Source organism: Aedes albopictus, chromosome 2 (assembly GCF_035046485.1).
Source record: "Aedes albopictus strain Foshan chromosome 2, AalbF5, whole genome shotgun sequence".
NCBI classification, from domain to species: Eukaryota; Metazoa; Arthropoda; class Insecta; order Diptera; family Culicidae; genus Aedes; species Aedes albopictus.
Window position 1 is genome coordinate 414,517,870 of NC_085137.1, and position 20,841 is coordinate 414,538,710.

At 37.4% G+C, this 20,841-nt stretch overlaps 1 protein-coding gene across 18 annotated transcripts in view; it reads right to left on the reverse strand.

The window, feature by feature from the left end:
* LOC109426825 (protein encore) overlaps positions 1–20,841 on the reverse strand; it is a 739,407-nt gene that overhangs the window by 177,335 nt on the left and 541,231 nt on the right. For 12 of the 18 annotated variants that reach the window (XM_062853485.1, XM_029869556.2, XM_062853484.1 and 9 more), the window contains one exon: positions 17,335–17,996. The exons of the other annotated variants lie outside the window; for them this stretch is intronic. In XM_062853485.1, coding sequence (XP_062709469.1) covers positions 17,335–17,910 — 576 coding nt within the window. In that variant the 5' untranslated portion in view covers positions 17,911–17,996. The remainder of the gene's footprint in view (positions 1–17,334; positions 17,997–20,841) is intronic. 18 annotated transcript variants of the gene reach the window in all.

The window sequence follows — 20,841 nt, forward strand, 5'->3', positions numbered from 1 at the left end:
TTAGAATTTCTTTCAGTATTCAGTCCAGTCCATATGTTAAAGATGGCTCTACGTCAAAGAAAAAGTTCGTCAATCGTATTCCTCTCAACGCACTTTACATACCTAGCCCACCATATATCTTAGATCTGCAGTTCTGGTTTACTATTTATTTAAACATTTTATTGACTTTAAATTGATGTTTCAACTTATTCACTTTTTTTCTTTCCTTTCATTTGCATAAAAAAAGTCACAAACAACAACAAAACAAAGCACGGAAAAAATCTAAAACTGAATAAATAATTTAAAATGTACGGAAAAATAATGTTTCGGAAAAGTGAATGGATCAAACGTAAGAAAAACAGTATAATATATTGTTACATAAAACTCTAATGTAAACGTATAGTAGCTACAATGTGCGAAGCTTTTAGCGAACCATTTCATTACAATATATATTATTGTAGCTGGTACACTGTATGGTGCAGAAATGGTTCTCACCAAACACCCTATGGTTAAATGTCAATTTCTTGATTTTGCTTTGGCTGACCAAGCCATGTGGGAAATTACACTGTTGAAAATGCTTTGACATCCATGTGCACAACAGAACATGTGCTCGATGAACAAATTGAGATTTGAAATTATGAAAAGAAATCCACGTACTCCGGTGAGACCGGTCTCACCGGAGTACGTGGATTTCTTTTCATAATTTCAAATCTCAATTTGTTCATCGAGCACATGTTCTGTTGTGCACATGGATGTCAAAGCATTTTCAACAGTGTACCCTATGGTTAGTTTTTATCCGGGATAGCACTTAAGTGTCAGCTTGTCCAACTTGGCGTAGTGGCGTTTGATGGTGTCTGCGATGTACTCTGCTTCGGCCTTCCTGGTGACGCTGGGTGGGATGTGCTTCTTGACCTTAATCCTATGACTAACGGGTGTTAGTTTCTCCTTTTGACATTTCTTCAGAAATGCCACGTCCTTCTGAATGCTGATGATGGATCTCTTCAAATCGATGAAATAACTCTGCTCCGTCCGCTTGGTAGCCATGATGATGATGATTAACCTGGGCTTGTTAGGGGAATATCTGTAAATAAAAGAAAATCGGGTTAAGTACGGTTCCTTTGAATTCCACTAAAAATTTGCATCCTTTGACAGATACGTATTTCGACCTCAACTGTAAGGTCGTCTTCAGTGTCTTGTACTTGACTCGACTGAAGAGATCCATCGCATTCTACACGTCTCATACATCATAGGTAAAAATAATAGGTAGCTTAATCTAGGTAGTTTTTTTTTTTTTTTTTTTTTTTTTTTTTTTTTTTTTTTTCTCCCGAGCATGCAAAAACTTATATCTATATTAACCTCCACCATAGAATAGGTAAAATTTCCCTCCACCACCGAATAGGTACATTTCCCTCCAGCACAGGATAGGTAAACAAAGTTCATGTATCACAGGTACATTATGAGACGCACGCCATACGAGTATGCTTAGGGGGTAATAATTTGAAAAGCCACGAACTTCCATTGCCTTGATCCTTATTCAACAGCGTGTTAGGTACCTGTTTGTATATCTCTAGACTCTCAGCAACGTCCAATTTCCAAGGTGAAGATACATTTCGCAAAATTTGAATATCCTCTGTAGTTACAGGGTGGCCCTCCTCAAAGACATGTTCAGCAACTTTCGACCTGAAATCGTATTCCAAACCTCTATTCACTGTCCTCTGCGCCTTTCCCACCTCCGCCATATGTTCCCTGAATCTAACCTCCAAAGACCGTTTTGTTTGACCAACGTAGACCTTATCACAATGGGAGCAACTGATTTTGTAAACGCCAGCCTTGTTTAGGGTGTTGACCGGATCCTTTGTAGAGCCTAATGAAGTCTTCAACTGATTGCTTCTGCTAGAAAATACTAAATCTAGGTTCAGAAATTTCGGGATCGATTTAGTATTTTCTAGCAGAAGCAATCAGTTGAAGACTTCATTAGGCTCTACAAAGGATCCGGTCAACACCCTAAACAAGGCTGGCGTTTACAAAATCAGTTGCTCCCATTGTGATAAGGTCTACGTTGGTCAAACAAAACGGTCTTTGGAGGTTAGATTCAGGGAACATATGGCGGAGGTGGGAAAGGCGCAGAGGACAGTGAATAGAGGTTTGGAATACGATTTCAGGTCGAAAGTTGCTGAACATGTCTTTGAGGAGGGCCACCCTGTAACTACAGAGGATATTCAAATTTTGCGAAATGTATCTTCACCTTGGAAATTGGACGTTGCTGAGAGTCTAGAGATATACAAACAGGTACCTAACACGCTGTTGAATAAGGATCAAGGCAATGGAAGTTCGTGGCTTTTCAAATTATTACCCCCTAAGCATACTCGTATGGCGTGCGTCTCATAATGTACCTGTGATACATGAACTTTGTTTACCTATCCTGTGCTGGAGGGAAATGTACCTATTCGGTGGTGGAGGGAAATTTTACCTATTCTATGGTGGAGGTTAATATAGATATAAGTTTTTGCATGCTCGGGAGAAAAAAAAAAAAAAAAAAAAAAAAAAAAAAAAAAACTACCTAGATTAAGCTACCTATTATTTTTACCTATGATGTATGAGACGTGTAGAATGCGATGGATCTCTTCAGTCGAGTCAAGTACAAGACACTGAAGACGACCTTACAGTTGAGGTCGAAATACGTATCTGTCAAAGGATGCAAATTTTTAGTGGAATTCAAAGGAACCGTACTTAACCCGATTTTCTTTTATTTACAGATATTCCCCTAACAAGCCCAGGTTAATCATCATCATCATGGCTACCAAGCGGACGGAGCAGAGTTATTTCATCGATTTGAAGAGATCCATCATCAGCATTCAGAAGGACGTGGCATTTCTGAAGAAATGTCAAAAGGAGAAACTAACACCCGTTAGTCATAGGATTAAGGTCAAGAAGCACATCCCACCCAGCGTCACCAGGAAGGCCGAAGCAGAGTACATCGCAGACACCATCAAACGCCACTACGCCAAGTTGGACAAGCTGACACTTAAGTGCTATTCCCTGCATTTAAAGTTGGCCAACGAATATCCGGAAGGTTTCCCATTGTTCCTCACCAAGGTAAAGCGAGCAGAGGAATGTGAAGCAGACAGGAAGAGACGACTACACAAAAAGAAGCTGACGAATCTACGAAACGAGACCAGAGCGGTAAAGGACACCCACACTCCAATTCCGATGGTTCAACCCATTGAAGGATTCGTAGTAAACCGTTCGACGCAACACAGAGGAACAATTGACACACCTCAATAAGGGGTTAGGATATGCGGTTACTTCGAAGCCAGACGTGGAACAGATCATCGTGGACATGGAAACAGCGATCACACAGAACGTTAACATCAAAGACCAAAATACAGCCAGGAACATCGTAGCAGACGCCATCAAAACAGGACAGCGCAGTAAGGTAAATTCAGACGAGACAAGGATTGTAACGGAACTTAAAAAGAAACCAGTATACTACATGAAGGCAGACAAAGGTAACGCGGTTGTTATTATGGACAAGAAGGACTACGACGAACAGATGGAGAAGAAGATAAACGAAGGACCATACAGACATCTACGAGTAGATCCACTACCCGGACTAATAAGGCTGACAGACAAGACCCTGAAAGACTGTAAACCCATCATTGGAGAGGCTCGTTTGAAGGAAGCAAATCCCATTCTTCCGCGGATCAAAGGTCTTCCTAAAATTCACAAACCCGGTCAAGAGATGCGAGAGATTATTTCAGCTGAAGGATCCCCTACCCACAAATTGGCTAAATGGTTAGTTCAAGAGTTCCAAAGTATGCCAAAACCCTTCCCCACCAGTTCGGTCAAAAACACTCAGGAATTCACCCAAAAGTTGTTGGAATCAGGAACCATCAAGGAGGACGAGATTATGGTTTCTTTCGACGTCGCAGCACTATTTCCAAGTGTCCCTGTAAAGGATGCTCTAAATCTTCTCGAGGATTGGTTACTACCCCAAAAGTCTGATGCAGCTTGGAAAGGAAAAGTTAGGACTTATTTACGTTTGGCCAGACTGTGCATGGATGAGAATTACTTCCAATTCCGTGGACAGTTCTACAAGCAGACCAAAGGTGCCCCCATGGGAAATCCCCTATCCCCATTTTTATGCGAGCTTTTCATGGCAAATTTAGAAACCAAAAAAACTTTCATTTCCTACCAATGCATACGAAATCGCATTAAATTGGCAACCGCCATCTCCAGTTATTGGAATTTCCAAGAATCCATTCAATGTTTGAACTGACAATAGTCTATCTCTGTTACATTTGAAAACATTAGTAGGTAATGTTTTTAAGTGGTTTGCAATGTAGATCTATTAGTTAAGAGGGAAGACAGTTCGTCATTCGAATTCGAGATTTACAGAAAACCTACCAATACCATGCGTGTCATCCCCTATTCGTCGAATCACTCCTTCCAACATAAGATGGCAGCTTTTCACCACATGGTTCACCGAATGCAGACTCTACCTCTAAGCGATGACGGGAAGAATAAGGAACTCACTCACATATTCGAAACAGCGAAAATCAACGGATATAAGGAGAGGACAATTCAGGCCATCATTGACAAAAAGGAGAGGTTGCGATATCGAGGATCCCTAACAACTCTTACCCCTATTTCAGAATCTTTGAAGCGAGTATCAGTCCCCTTCGATCAACACATCACTAATAATTTACGTTCTAGGTTCAGAAATTTCGGGATCGATTTAGTATTTTCTAGCAGAAGCAATCAGTTGAAGACTTCATTAGGCTCTACAAAGGATCCGGTCAACACCCTAAACAAGGCTGGCGTTTACAAAATCAGTTGCTCCCATTGTGATAAGGTCTACGTTGGTCAAACAAAACGGTCTTTGGAGGTTAGATTCAGGGAACATATGGCGGAGGTGGGAAAGGCGCAGAGGACAGTGAATAGAGGTTTGGAATACGATTTCAGGTCGAAAGTTGCTGAACATGTCTTTGAGGAGGGCCACCCTGTAACTACAGAGGATATTCAAATTTTGCGAAATGTATCTTCACCTTGGAAATTGGACGTTGCTGAGAGTCTAGAGATATACAAACAGGTACCTAACACGCTGTTGAATAAGGATCAAGGCAATGGAAGTTCGTGGCTTTTCAAATTATTACCCCCTAAGCATACTCGTATGGCGTGCGTCTCATAATGTACCTGTGATACATGAACTTTGTTTACCTATCCTGTGCTGGAGGGAAATGTACCTATTCGGTGGTGGAGGGAAATTTTACCTATTCTATGGTGGAGGTTAATATAGATATAAGTTTTTGCATGCTCGGGAGAAAAAAAAAAAAAAAAAAAAAAAAAAAAAAAAAAACTACCTAGATTAAGCTACCTATTATTTTTACCTATGATGTATGAGACGTGTAGAATGCGATGGATCTCTTCAGTCGAGTCAAGTACAAGACACTGAAGACGACCTTACAGTTGAGGTCGAAATACGTATCTGTCAAAGGATGCAAATTTTTAGTGGAATTCAAAGGAACCGTACTTAACCCGATTTTCTTTTATTTTTTAGTTTTCATACTTTACAGGAAAAATATAGAAACGGAGCCAAAACTACTTTTAGTATTTATTACGGCGTGTGCCAATGATAGGAACCCTGTACCAGTTATGGACACATTTGTTAATTTGGGTTCCACTTCGCACTATTTACATGCATTCCTTATGGGAGTTGCCATAACTGGTACACTATGGCGAAATAGGGTGCAAGGAGGCCGAAAAGTTAAGGAAAATGATTTATTTCTACCATAATTTGAGCAAATTGTGAAGTTTGAATGATTGCAATCATCTTTTGTGATCGTGATCTGTTGTTCACGATTTTTTTCTTGTTGATTTCTATCTTTAAAGGTTGAAAATCAACTATGGCGAATTTGAGGTACTATAGCCATAACTGGTGCACTGAGCCTAAAGGAATTTCTTGAATAATCGAAGATTACCTGGAGGAGCCTCTATTGAATCCAGAAAGATCTTTATCCAGATGAAATCTCTGAATGAATTTCTATTGGAATCTGTAGTAGGCAGGCCTTAGTGTATAAGTTAAATCAATGTAGGCTATGATTCACCAAAATGACAATTAAGATTATTCTGAAATAAACCTTGGAGCAGATAACACCGTTGTTTGGTTTCTTCCTACAGATTCCCTGGAGAAATTTCTGAAGTAATCCCTAAATTAATTTCTGCAGGAATTCCAGTAGAAATTTCACAAAAAAAAATCCTAGAATATTTCTTGAGTAAATCCCTGAAGAAATTTCTGAAGAACTCCTGGATTTTCTGCAGCAAACTCATAAAGAACACATGGAAAAGCGTTTGGAGAAACCTCTGAAAAAATTTATAAATTTCGAGAAGATTTCCTGAAGAAATTTTTGGAGGGGTCCCTGGCGAAATGCATAGGAATCATTACTGGAAAATCGAAAAAAACATCTCAGGAGGACTAAATGCATGAAATACATGACTCAACAAGGACAATTTATGAAGTATTTCTGGATACATTTCTAAAAAAAAATACCTGAAAGAATACCCGAGAGAACTTTTAGAAATAATGCCTACAAGATAATTTGCAGAAATTCTTGCACAAATCAATTGAGAAGTTCCTGTAGTAATCTTTAGAAGGCTTTCTGCAGGATTCTGTGGAGCAATTCCTGCAAAATTCTTCGAAAGAAATTGTTTTGGCATAAATTTTAGTAAAAATCCCTGGCGAAATTACTGAATGAAACCCAGGAGAAAATCCTTGTAAAATCCTTTTAGGAATTCCTGGAATGATCCCTGGAAGAATTCCTATAGGAATCTTTAGAAGAATTTATGAAATAATCTTTGAATACTTCCAACAGGAATACACAGAAAAAATCTTCCAAGGAGTCCCTGATTAAATTTCTGTAGAAATTATTTAGAAATTCCTGAGGTATACTTGAAGGAAGTCTTGGAGATAGCTCTGTATGAATTCCTAGAAGATTTTCTTGAGAAAATTCTTATGGAGTTCTGAAAGAAATCGCTAGAAAAAAACACAAATTTCGGTGAAAATTTGTGAAGAGAATCCTAAATGAATACCTGGGGGAATTTTGTGATGAATTTTTTGAAAGAATTTCTGAAGGAATTTTTGAAGAACTGCCTTGCCATTTTTTTAAGAAATTCATGACAGAACTCCTAGATGCATTTCTGAATGATTTTTTGAAGAAAATTTTGAATAAGTAATCCGCGGAGAAACTTTTTAGAAAAACCCCTGAAGCAGTTTTTAAACAATTCTCCTACGTTAGGCGGAAACACGAAAGGCGGAATCACAAAAGGCGGAAATACGAAAGGCGGAATTATCGAAAAGCGGAAAGTCACAAAAGGCATAGTTACGAAAGGCGGAATCACAAAAGGCAGAATCACATAAGGCTAATTAAAATTTGCCGGACGTTTTGAACCAGCAGAGCAAACGGCCGGCCGTTTGCTCAGCTGGTTCAAAACGTCCGGCAAATTTTAATTAGCCTTATGTGATTCTAACATTTATGCCACAGTTATTGTGGATTTGGAAGAAAACCGAAAAATGTGCATCGCTCAAACTTCACTGCATTACTAGCAAACTTAAGGTGAGATGAGACGGACTCACCATGGTACTCAGAAACATTTTTCCGTTGTGAATACAAAAATCAATTTCACATAAAATTCCGGACTTGCTAACTTATTGTACCCATGCGCTTACTGTTTTCAGTAAACAAACACTTTCCAGTTTGAGTTTTCGCAAAAAAAGCAAAAAAAAATACCGAAATAATGTGTCCTATTAACAGCGGCTAGCGTACGGTTTCACCTTAACCACCAACACCGCTCACTCACGCAAAATTTGGCGCGCTCGCACTGACAGACCCCCAGGTAGGATAAAGTCGTCACTGTCGACACCGCGTCGGACTGAAAACGAAAACATCAGGGATGCATGTCGGGTCGGATGAGAAATGACAGAAAGTTCGCTGAAAACTTCGCTTCGCTAGTCCAACTGGCGAACTCCGATTTGGTGCTGCGAGGTCAATAGTGAAATCGACATTAGAAAAAGAGGTTGCCCTTTTAGGCATTGTTTAGTGTATGTCAACCGTACCTTCTACCGTCAATCCACTTCCACCGAGACGAACCAACACTTGACTGAAAGGCTGAAAGCTCCTGAATTCCATTACTGCAAATGACCTATCACCCCAGATATTTTTTTCTCAATTATAAATGTTCTATTTTCCTGAACAAAGCTTTCATTCAGTTCCCGGAGCATTCATTCAGTTATAACTTGAAAGAACAGCCTATGATTAAAAGAAGGAAAAATCTCAGATACAAATATTTACAGTTGCAACGAAAACAAATTCCTTTAAAAAACAACTAGATAGGATAGCCTATGTCTGAAAGAAGGATACATAATGATTACATTAGCAGTTAGATTGCCAAAAAAGTCCTTAGTAGTAAATACGGCCAGAAAGAATAACATATGCGCAAAGGAAAAAAATCTTTGTTGAAAACGTGGTCCACTACTTGGTGCATCGTTAATTATCCAGAGCAGGTCTCTAGATAGGCTTGTGGATACTTCATTCGGGGTGATGGAATTCGGATAATGGAATTTAGGATAATGTCCTAAAGCCGATTTAAAGAAGGAAAAATCTTTGATAAAAATATGTGCAGTTTCATAGCTAACTAGTCCTTAAATGGTTAAACTAGAAAGAATAGCCTATGAAAAAAAGGAAATAATCTAATGATTGCATTGGTAGTCAGAACGTAAAAAACTCCTAATAAATAACACTAAAAAGAACAGCTTATGTTGAAAGAAGAGCAAATCTCTGCTGAAAATTTGAATAACCCATTCAATCTCACTGTTGATTCCCTGGAGTTTGTCCGCAGCTCTAAACTCTTTTGATTATAATTCGGGAAAACGGCATTTGGCAATGGCCAGACACCAACACTTTCTTGTGCTCGGTTTAAAAAGGTCGTCAATTTCCCTAGAATCCTATTCAGATAGGTTTCGATGGTTTTTACTGATTCCGCCATTTCAAAATTACGCCTTATGTTATTTTCCGCCTTTCGTTACACTCTTAAGGAGGTCTGCCTTTCGAGTTTCTGCCTTTCATGATTCCACCTTTCGTGTTTCCGCCTTTTGATAGGGTCCCATATGGTTAGATGAAGGATTTTTTTCCTAAATTTTTATTTTTATGTATTTTAATTATTGCTAATTCTACACTTGGACGTAGAAAAAAAATATACTTTTTATTGTAAATTAAGGGGCCCAGAATCAAAGGGGTGTAAGTGACCATTTTGTCGATTTTGAGCAGAGCATATCATAAAATTCTTCAGATTTCAAGCTTTCAGGAACATTTTCAAGATTGTTTCTACGATGATTGGAAAAATTACAACAAATCAGAGAAAATTGGGTTGATTTTGAAACTCCATACATTTTGTATGGGATGAAAAATTGGTCAAAAACTTTTAACCTCATTTACTCAAAAGTGGGTTTTTGTCACTTACACCCCTTTGCTCCTAACCCCTCATTTGTAAGTAGAATCTATTTTTGTTATAAAAAATAGTTTCCTTTTTTTTGAAAATCAAATAATATATTAATAAAAAAATGAGAAAAAATAGTTCAAAAGCATTGATTATTCTGTTTGGCAAATTTTGAAGCTAGAAGTCAGCTTTCCGCAGAAAAATAATAAAAAAGGGTAAGGTTTTTGAAAATTAAAATTGTATGACATCCAACATAGATCCGCGATGAATATTATTCTCATGGTATTTTTTTTTCGAAAAGTGCATTAAATATCCTGAAACATTGGAAGACATCATTTTAATTCAATGAACCATTCTCTCGAGCTACAATTTTGATGAAAAAAAAAATTCAAAAGTAAGGTGACGAATATTCCAAAACATATAACATGAAAATATGTTTTGCCATTGCCTTGTGAAAACGTCAACTTTTCACTTAGCAAAAGAAGCATAAAACAGCTTGCTTTTTTTCACTTAAACAAAAGTGCCGAAAAGTGTTACTTTTTGACACTTGTGCTGAAAAGTAGAACTTTTCGACACTTTCGCCGACTTACATTTTTCGTGCATTTTTGCTTGTGTAGACAATAACAAAGTGAATTTCAACTTAAATATTGTTGATCAGCCATGATACTCATTCATAGCTCGTTCTGTAGAAGTATGTTACCTAAAAAGATCCCATTCAAATAGCATTTTTCGCAATGAGTAATTCTCGCTAAGACCGGCCCACTTTTTACACCTTATCTTCAAAAATGTTTAAGGTGCCGATTTTCTGGAAGTCATCGCTAAAAAGTAAGGAAAATTCATTTGGTTACTCAAATTGATGGACCCCCTGTTAGTTAGAGCCACAACATTTTTTGCAGACCCCTCGATTTTGGTCAAATGGTGTCTTAGTTAAACCGTTATAACTCGAAAGTTTATCCAAAAACCAACTCTAAACGAATTGTTGTTGAAAAAGTGAAAGATAGAGCTACTATTTAACATTATAAAAAGTTGGGTCAGCCATATTGATTTTGGCCGCCATCTTGAATTTTTATACCAAAACATTTTTTTCACCATGAAGGCAACCACCGATTTTCAAAATTTTTGCGTCAATTGAAAGCTGGGATATTTATACACATCATTTTAAAAAAATTGAAGATGTCTTTTTTTCCTATCAAAAGTTATCTGCAGTTTCCAAAATCCAAGATCGCGGCCAAAATCAATATGGCCGACTCACTGGCGTAGCCACGGGGGGGGTTTTAGGGTTAAAACCCCCCCCAGAGCCAAAATTTCTGGAACAAATTTCCAGTATAAAACGCTTTGTGATGAAAAAAAATTTTCGGCTGCGCCGCTATTTTGAACCTATGGCTCAAATTCAGTGTATATTTTTGCGAAATGTGAGTGTCAAATAAAAAAAAATTATATTGAATATCGAAAACCCCTCCCAGAGCAAATTTCTGGCTACGCCACTGGGCCGACTCAACTTTTTATTATTGTAAATAGCAGCTCTATCTTCCTCTTTCCAACAACAATTCGTTTTGAGGTGGTTAGTGGAGAAACTTTCGAGTTATAACGGTTTAAAAAGCCCCCATTTGACCAAAATCAAGGAGTCTGCAAAAATTGTTGGGCCTCTAACTAACGGGGGATCTTTTTGTGGCCTAATAACAGGGCACTGTGCAAGTAAATACCATTTGAAACAACTATGTATACTCGAAGATGATATCTGTCGTTTCTGTAATAGGGACAAGGATGTACCTGTAAAGCACTTTTCCAACAAAGATGTACATTTTTCGATAAAGTTTTTATAAAACCATCGGATGTATGGATGACTTCTCCTAGCAAGGTTATACATTTCATTCGATCTGTTATACCGTACTGGGATTCTCAGTGGAAAATGCACCCAACAGGAGGACTTTCAGAAAATCGCCACCTTCAACATGTTTTAAGACAAGGTGTAAATAGTGGGCCGGTTTCAGCGATATAATGTTTTGCGAGATTGTTTTTTTTTTTAATTATAATAGTTATAAATGATACATTTTTCTTAACATATGCGAATTCATCCGATTCGAATGACATTTTGGGTTACGTACAAAAGGCTGAAACACAAACCCGAGCAGAAGGGAATAACAACAGCATAAGGAGCTGTGTTATTTGGGCAAAATAACTGAATAATAGAATCAATTATTTTCAAGTAATTAACATAACATATTATGTTATAAACATATCTATCATAAGCGGAAAAATAACAAATATCATAACAAAAAAATGTTCCTGGAAAAACATTTTAATAACTTGTTTTGTTAGTTTCAATAACAACATATAACAGTGAATTCTGAAATTATTTCAATTATAAACTTTGATATTAATATGTTATTGATAATAATCGGAGGGCAAATTGTGCAATGATATAAAATTAAGTAAGTAATAATACTTCCTATTGGATTCAACAAGGATTCGTCCAAAAATGTTGCTAGAATTTCTCTTGCACTTCCTCTAATGATTCCAAGGATGATTCCTACAGGAGTTTCACCCGAAATTACTGATACATTTTCATTAAAATTGCTTCATCGATTTCTTTAAGAATTCCGTCAGAATTTCCTTCTATGGTGAAGTTTTTCAAGGGACTTCTCTGAAGTTTTTTTTACAGAAAATTATCGTATTCCAGAAATTCATCGACAGATTTCGTCATAAAGTTTCCCATAAATCACTCCGAAAAATCTTCCATAAATTTCTCCGAGAGTTCTTCAACGGAATCATTCGCGGATGTTCAAAGACTCCCAAATTTGTCCCGAAGTTCATCTTGAGATTTTTCTAAAAATTTCTTTGAGATTTTCACCAGGAGTTTTTCCGAAGAATTCTCCAGAAGTTTTTCAAAAGATTGTGCCAAATATTCTAATAACTGCTCAGAAGAATTACTTTTGGAATTTCTAAGAAGATAGTAGTTCTTTTGAAGACTTCTCCAGGGCTTTATCGAAAGATTCCTCCAGAACTTCAAAGGTTTTTTTTCCACGTATATGACATCCCTATTCCCACCCAATAGGATTGTTTGCAGAAAACATCAATTGGAATATTTGGAAATTGTTGATATTTTTCGGTGATTATCACCCCCTGGTGGTTGTTCCGAATATTATTTAAGGAATTCATTCAGATAGATACTTCTTAAAATACACAGTAATAAAAATTAAAAAAAAAACTTCTTAACTGAATACAAAAATTGAACAAATCAAAGGGACAGGTCATAATTGCTTTGATTTCAAAACTTGTTACTGTTGTGCAACTGTTGAAATAATAACTTTGGAATTCTAATTGTAGTGGCTCGGCAGTCTTATTAAAGAATTAAGCGGACTACAATGTTCTTGCTCCGGCGTTTCGGTCACTGAAGAATCCTGGACCGAAACGTCGGAGCGAGAACATTGTAGTCCGGCTTATATATACTTTAATAAGACTGCCGAGCAACTACCATTAGAATTCCTAGGTGATACGCAGTCGATAATACCGCCCCAGTACAGCAATAACAAAACTTGCACTTTAACTAAACATGTTATTAAAATATAATTTAGTCAATGTATATCAATAGCTTGATTATAACAAAATGAGATGGTCCGGCAAAATTTGTTATGAAAAAGCTATGCTTTGATAATTTAATAATAACAAAACAAGATATGAAAACAGGTTTTGTGATTTCGTAGTTATCAATTTGCTATTCTCCTCTGCTCGGGAAAGGCTGACAGAACAAAAGGCTGAATAACAAAAGGCTGAAACTCGAAAGACTGAAAATATCAAAAGGCTGAAATCATAAAAGGCTGAAATGATATCCCGACGCCGGCTATTCAAAAACAATCGTCTTCAAGATCATATCAAATCCACGGTATGCTTTATTGTTCAGCCAAATGATTATAGCAATATTTCTCAAAAGAATAGCCTACTTTCAAAAGAAGAGAAAATTTCTGATGATATTGTTGGGAACCAGGACACCAGGACAGCATAATTCGGAAGAAAGGCCCTTGTTTAATGTAGGGGAAATTATCGATTGAAATACATTAGTGACCCGATTTTGTCAGCCCCTTCTCGGAACACATTTTTCACGCTCTTCGAAAACTCAAACAGTTTTTTTTCAACTTTTGATCCGTCTATGTTCTGCATCTTAGCTGTAGTTTGATGTCAAACCACAATAAATTGGTTGAAATTTGACCGTAAAATAATGAGTGCAAAAAGTTTGTCGCGAAATTGGGCAGAAAAAATCGGGTCCTTACTGTAACACCAGTCACATTTTGTGTAATAGTGTGCCCCTTTAGCCAAAGCGGTAATTGCGCGGGAATCCAGAAAAACCATGTTGAGGGTGACCGATTCCATTCCCGGTCGGTCCAGTAACGATTCGTGATGAAAATTTTCTTAACTTTGTTCAGCATACAGTGTCTTTTTTCCCGCCACATAGAATGCAAAATGGTCATTGCCAAAGGAAACTCTCAGTTAATAACTGTGGAAGTGGTCATAGAAAGAACATTTATCTGAGAAGCCGGCATTGCTCTAGTTGAGGCGTTACGCCAAGAAAGAGAGTATTTGTAATTGGTCGGCGTTAAGTCAGAGGGGACCAAGTAACAAAATTAACGAAAATGAGATTTTTAGGGCATTTGATTAAGAATTACTTAAGCTACTTGAATCATTCACCCAATTTTCTTAATGTTACAATCAACGAGAGTTATATCACAATTTTCTTTTGATTGAACTGCAAAAATCGATAATAGTGTGCAGTCAGAGTGGACCATGTACTCGATGTCAAGAGAGCAGAAAAAATATGTATTGGTTAAAATCTTATAAATAAAATAGTTTATCATTCAAATGTGATACGTTTCCAAATCGTATGACTCCCTAACGCATTTTCTGATGATTATTGATCAAGAAAGCACGTGAAATTCCATTTTATTATGATCAATATCGTATTTTACAGATCATCGTGTTGAAGCATATTGTGTCATTTCACGTGCAGACAGAGCGGACCATGTGTCTCTAAGAAAAATAGTTGAAATTACCTTATTTTTCGTAATTCTTTCCAAATCAAAATATGTTTGTTTAGTAGCTGTTGGGCATCATATTGAAATGTACCAATACTTGTTTCATGAAGAAATGGATTTTACCGATTATTTCAGAATTGTGTACTTGGTTCACTCTGTCTGAACGAAGATTTGAAAATGCCAGTCCTCAGAATATATTATTATGAACTGTGTACCTACAATGTTTCAAAAACGTACCAAACTATGAAAAAAAATTTCAAAGGTTGTTAGCTTTTGAATGTTCAAGTTAAGAATTCTTAAATAGCTCATTAATTGACTACCCTTCATGGTGATATTGAACTGTTGTACTTGGTCCACTCTGACTGAACATAAAAATTGAAAATGGTAATCAACAGTGTACTAACAGAAAAATCGATTTTCAAACTTCCTGCTCACATTATACACTACTCCTATTAACTGTTGTCCTACTTGTGCATTATTTTTTCATCAAATATGTAAAAACTTGAGTGTGAACTGTAGTTGGTTGAAGATTTTCCAAAAACCGTTCAGTCAGAGTGGACTAAGTACAATTAAATACTTAGAAATTTATCGATTTCAAGCTTCATTTTACGTTTTTTCGCGATCAATACAGAGCGATACTGTGATGAATAGTTATTGAGATTTATAGCAAAAATTCAAGAACATTTGTTGAAAATCTCAAAACTTATAGAATTGCAAACTTTAAAGTCGTTTTTCTAGAAATTAAGTAAAAGACACATGGTTCTCTCTGACTTAACGCCGACCAATTTTAGTATACACAAGGGGCTAGTCGCTTGGAACATTTTGCCAAGAGGTGCCAAGCACACCGTCTTATACGCTGTGTGGCACACCGAGGCACTCTGAGGCACAATTTTGACAGTTGAGTTTGGGTGAAAAAACTAGGCAACCATGTGCATTTGACCTGCAAAATGAAAACAAACAGTTGGTTGTGTTGGTAGTTGCCAAGCAAAATCTGAATCATCAAGCAGTGGCACTTCGGGGCACACTGAGGCACAATTCAATACCCGGTGGCACACTGAAAATAATTGGCGCAAGTAAAGATGTGCTCAGTGACTCTCCCTTGAGTATACACCATTATTCTCTTGACTAAATCCGAACTTACAATTCATTTCAGGCGTTTATGTACTTTCAGCCTTTTTTGTATTCAGCCTTTTGTGATTTCAGCCTTATGTAACGATTCTATAGTTTCAGCTTTTCGTGTTCAGCCTTGTGTGCATTCCGCCTTTCGAATTTCAGCCTTTTGTTATTACAAGCCCAATTTTCAAATTTTTTTTTATTTTTGAATTTTTAGTTATTTTAAATGGTTATATGGTTGGATGTAGTACACCTATTTTATCATGTATACTTTTTAATGTAAATTGTAGGTAAAATCTATTTTGATTTAAAAAATTATAAATATTTGTTTCATTTAGGCTTTTTTTTTTAATCGATGAAAATTTAAAAAAAATGAGAAGAATAGTACACATTTGACTATTCTGTTAATCAAATTTTGAAGTCTGCAAAAAAAAAAAACGGAATGAAATGGAATTGAAATTTTAAATTGTAGATATCCAACATAGGTCCACGATGAATATTACTCTCATTTTTTTTTCGAAAGGTCCATTGAATATCCTGAAACATTTGAAAACATCATTTCAATCCAACGAACTATTCTCTCGAGCTACAGTTTTAACAAAAAAAAAAAAAATACAAGTAGGGTGACGATTATTCAAAAACAAATAACATGAAAAACATTTTTGGATAGAGGCTCATACATGAGCAGAATTTCATTCGAATTGAAAAAGGTACGCGATTCGTGCGGTTAGCTGGCAATGCTCTTTAGCAATTTGAACTACAGCCAACGTTCGTCCCGGGTTTCTCTGGATTTTTCGTGATTTCTAAAATTCTCTCCTGGCACCCGGAAAATCACGAAAATTTCCAAATCCCTGGCTTTTTTTTTGTCCCGAAATATTTCAGGATGGACACTCTTTTGACTAGGAATCACTTCTCATTTGTTGGGTGCTCTAATTGGCTGAAAGCATGTGGATCAAGAAAATAAGCAAACAAGATTGAATAGATTTCTTGTTTACTGTTCCAATGATTAAGATGAACTTTTGCACTGTCTACACTGGGGTTAGTTTGATTTACTATTTATTCATTTGTTGAGTAAATAATGATTTTTGCTAGCTCTTTGTATTCTGAAACTCGAAGTACATGTCGCAGTACCATTTTATTGCAGCACATCTCAGATCTGATGAAACATAAATAAATCAACCCGATTCATTTGGTCGCATTTACAATTCATGTGTGGAAATGACCGACCCGTAAACGAATTCTTCAGCTTCATTTGTTCAGCAGGTGCAAATTTTGTGTATCATCAAGAAGAAAACAGAAATGACAGCTCCCCAATTGAAACAGACAGACGCAGCAGAGTGGCGATCGTGCTGATGAAGGTCTTGACGGGCTACATTTTGTGAATGCTATACCGACCCCTTCACGTGAGTAAAGTGGTTCACACGTGTAGCTTAGTTTATGCTCGGTCGACGATAAAGACGAAACGTTTTTGGACGACAGATGTGCGCCTTTTTCGATGGAGAAAAGCTACGGTTCCCAGGAGGATCATATCTTTCGTTGGTTGCCCCCGCAAGGGACTATTAAATATTCACGGTCAAATGATGGAACTGTAAGTCACTTGATACGTGCTGGAAAATCCTGCAAACACTTAATGAGCCCCCCGACGACCCCATAAGTTCAAGGACACACGTGAGAATATGGCGATATGGAAAGCTACTATTAATCGAAGAAACAACACACATACCCGTTGTCTGCCACCGAGGCTGGTCGGTCGATTGAGTGGATCCGCCAACGTCGCCGTTGAAGTGGGTGGTGCCGCCGATGTCACTTGGCTCGATGGATGATCCACTGCCGTCGCTGACCCCGTCGCCAACGATGTTGTAAGCTCCTGCTTCTGTGCATTTGTACTACTACTAGACAACGCGGGTGACACTGGTGACGCAATAACCGAACTGACTGCCGTCGTAGTCGTTGCCGCTGATGCCGCTGCCGTCGCTACGGTTGCCATATTACAACCGTTGTTGTTGTTGTTAGTGCTACTATGGCAAGTTGCCGATGGCGACGACGATTCGGTTGGTGACGACGGACAGGACTGCCAGTTGGTAGATGTGGTGGTGGTGGTGTTCGTGGAGGTGCTCGGTGCGGATGATGATGGTGATGATGAAGGTGGTTGTGGTGGTGGTGCTGCTGTGACTACTGAAGCACTGCCAATGCCACTACTACCGGTGGAGACGGATGGTGCTTTGTTGCCGATACTATTGCTGCAGTTGTTGTTATTGTTCGGTAAGACGACGGCGACTTGTGCGGGGCCTGTACTCATGTTCTGCGAGGAGTGGCGTTTGCTTTTCTTGCTTTTCTTTTGCTTGCTAGCGGTATGTTTCTTATTGGTTAATGAAAGGAAAATATCTGCAACCGAGAAAGAAACAAGAGAAGAGAAAAAGAAAAGAAAAAGATAACAGATGAGCACATTTATTAACACGATGAGTGCGGTGTTGGATGGGTGGAGAGTCGAATTGGGGTTTGGTTTTAATTCTTTTAAAAGGCAGTATGAGCACAATTGACCTTGAAGCGGTGCTTATGTAATAATTAGTGCATAAAAAGCATTTAGAAATATTTAGTGTACACAGTTTTGAATTGTTGCGATTAAATTAAAGCTTTCCTACAATTGCATCTTCTAAAAGCTGTACATATTCAAATTGAACTTTGTTTCGTTAAATCTATATGCGTTTTACAGGTAGTTTCATAGTTCAATAATTATTTAATCGATGGCCCCTTCGAAAATCACATGCCTCAAATTTTGTAGATTTCAATTATACCGCTAGATTGTTCATAAACAATTCTTACTAATATCATTTTATGAGGTCACACGTTCGTTCCATAAGCGGTCATGGGTTTGATTCACAGCCCCAGAGAGCGACTGACATTGACCCTCTCCTGAGTCCTATGAGCAGTTCCGCAGTAATTAACTGAGAGCTTCTTCCACCAATGACCATTCTGAGTATCGCGTGAAAGGAACGAAGATACTCAATGCCCAAGGATGTCAAGAAAATTTCATTTATGAAAAGATCCTACACCGACAGGAAATCGAACCCGTCACCCACAGCATTATCATGCTGAATATCTGAGCGCTTACCACATAGCTTACCGCTGGGTTAGGTGACAAAACGTCTAAAGAACAAAACGTTAGAAGGGGGAATAAAGGGATTCCTTTAAAATACATAATAAAGAACTTCCCAAGTAACTAGAAGTTTGGATAAGAGGGTACTTTATAAACTAAGCTGCTTGTTGGAGGATGCTTTTTAGCCTTCTAAGCAGCTTCATTTTCAAGTGATTTTGGAACTTGAAAGTTCACACAAGGAAGCAGCTTCTGATGAAACTTTGTCAAAATGAATGTAAAAACAAAAATGTACTTTTCAGAATCACCACAGCCTGCGTGAAACATGACCAACCCTTACTGTATATGAAACACACTCCAGGAGAAGATTCGAACCGGATCCTGCCGTACCGCTGCGCTTTTGTAGGTACTTGTTATGATCAAGTTAGCTGCGCTACTGCATAAGTTTGCAAATCTAGGTGTCGACAAAGCATTAGTTCAAGTAAGATTTCACCCGCTTCATACTTCATGATAATTGTGGTGTTTGGGTAGAGTGTAGGGCTCTCTCGCACCGGCTTCCGGTTCGAATCCGGTGGGCGCCACATTTTTTTTTCATTTCATTTTCATTTCAATAATCAATTTGGTAAATTCAATTTTGAAGTCCATAAAAATTTTCGCGTAAAATGTTTTTTGATAAAATGAAAAAAAAATCTTAGCCAACAAGTTACTGAAATGAACTTCTATGAACTTGAAAGGTCCGACAAAGTTCCGAGAAGCATCTTAAGCAGCTTTCAAGCTGCTTAAGAGGCTAACAATGAGCCGTGCCCGAACTTGTGTGCGAAGTTCCAGCAAGGCTCATTGTTAACCTCTTAAGCAACCAGAAAGTTCCATTTGGAACTTTATCTGAACTTCGCGGAACTTGAAAGTGCATTTCGTCATGGGCAGCGGAACTTTTGGTTACTTGGGTTACTATTTGCCAAGAATACTCCTTTTCGGCGTTTTGTCCTTTGGACATTTTGTGCCTTGCGACATTTCGACCTTAAGCCCTTGAGTAAGGTGACAAAACGTCGAATTCCAAAAGATCGAAAGCACAGAACGTCGAAAAGTGGAAGAATGGGTTTCCATGAAAACTGAATGAAATGACCTCTCTGTATGCATAGATTACTCGTTTTCGACGTTTTGTACTTTCGATGTTTTTAATCAAAGTCTGATGTACTTTTTTCATGTATGTGTTTTATTTTTATGTTTTCTTTTATGCTGCTCGTTATCATTAAATTTCGGAAAAATACAGGTAAATATTGCTTATGGATAAATGCGAATCTATATATACAGCCGTTCCATGAAAAAAGTATAGATTCAAAAATAAAAGTGCTAATAATATTTAGGTATCCATAAAAATTTCCTGTATTATTTTGTTTCGCCATTGGGGTGGCCATTTAGGGTGATCCAAATAAACGACATTTATCTTTTTTTTTTCTACACACCAAAATTTTTGAAATGCTTCCAGCACGCCAAAAATCAGCAAAAGAAATTGCTGAATTTCAGCAACATTTTTGCTGAATTTCAGCACAACTTTGCTGATCAACTGTCAAAATTGCTGGATGGTTCAGCAAGTTGAAAAATAATTGCTGATACTCAGTAATTTGTATTGCTGAATGCAATCAGCACGCCAAAAATCAGCAAAGTTTGCTGATTACCAGCAAAAATATTTTGCAGTGTATGTTCAAATCGTCATAACTATTGATCTAATCTTTTTTCACAAATATAAATATTACTAGTTCTTGATTTTAGAAAAAAAAAATGCGAAAAAGGAAGCTTTAATACGCAAAAATGGTCAAAATATCAGCTTTTTATGATTTTTCAATGGTGGACCAAACGACTATATTTTTTATTTTTTTAACGATTTTTTTATTATTTTTACATCTATATCTATATATATAATAATGAGTTTAAAATCCCTTTGAGGCAACAAAACTCAAGAACGGGTGGACAGATCAGCATGACTCTTGCATGGTTCGGTTCGTATTCGTGGTGGCTGTGTTTACATGTACAAAAAGTTACGAAAATCCACTAGAAAAGTAAGAAAATTGATAAAAACCTGATTTTTTATGAACTGGGAAGAAAATCAACACGATCGCAATGAAACCGATCTAGATC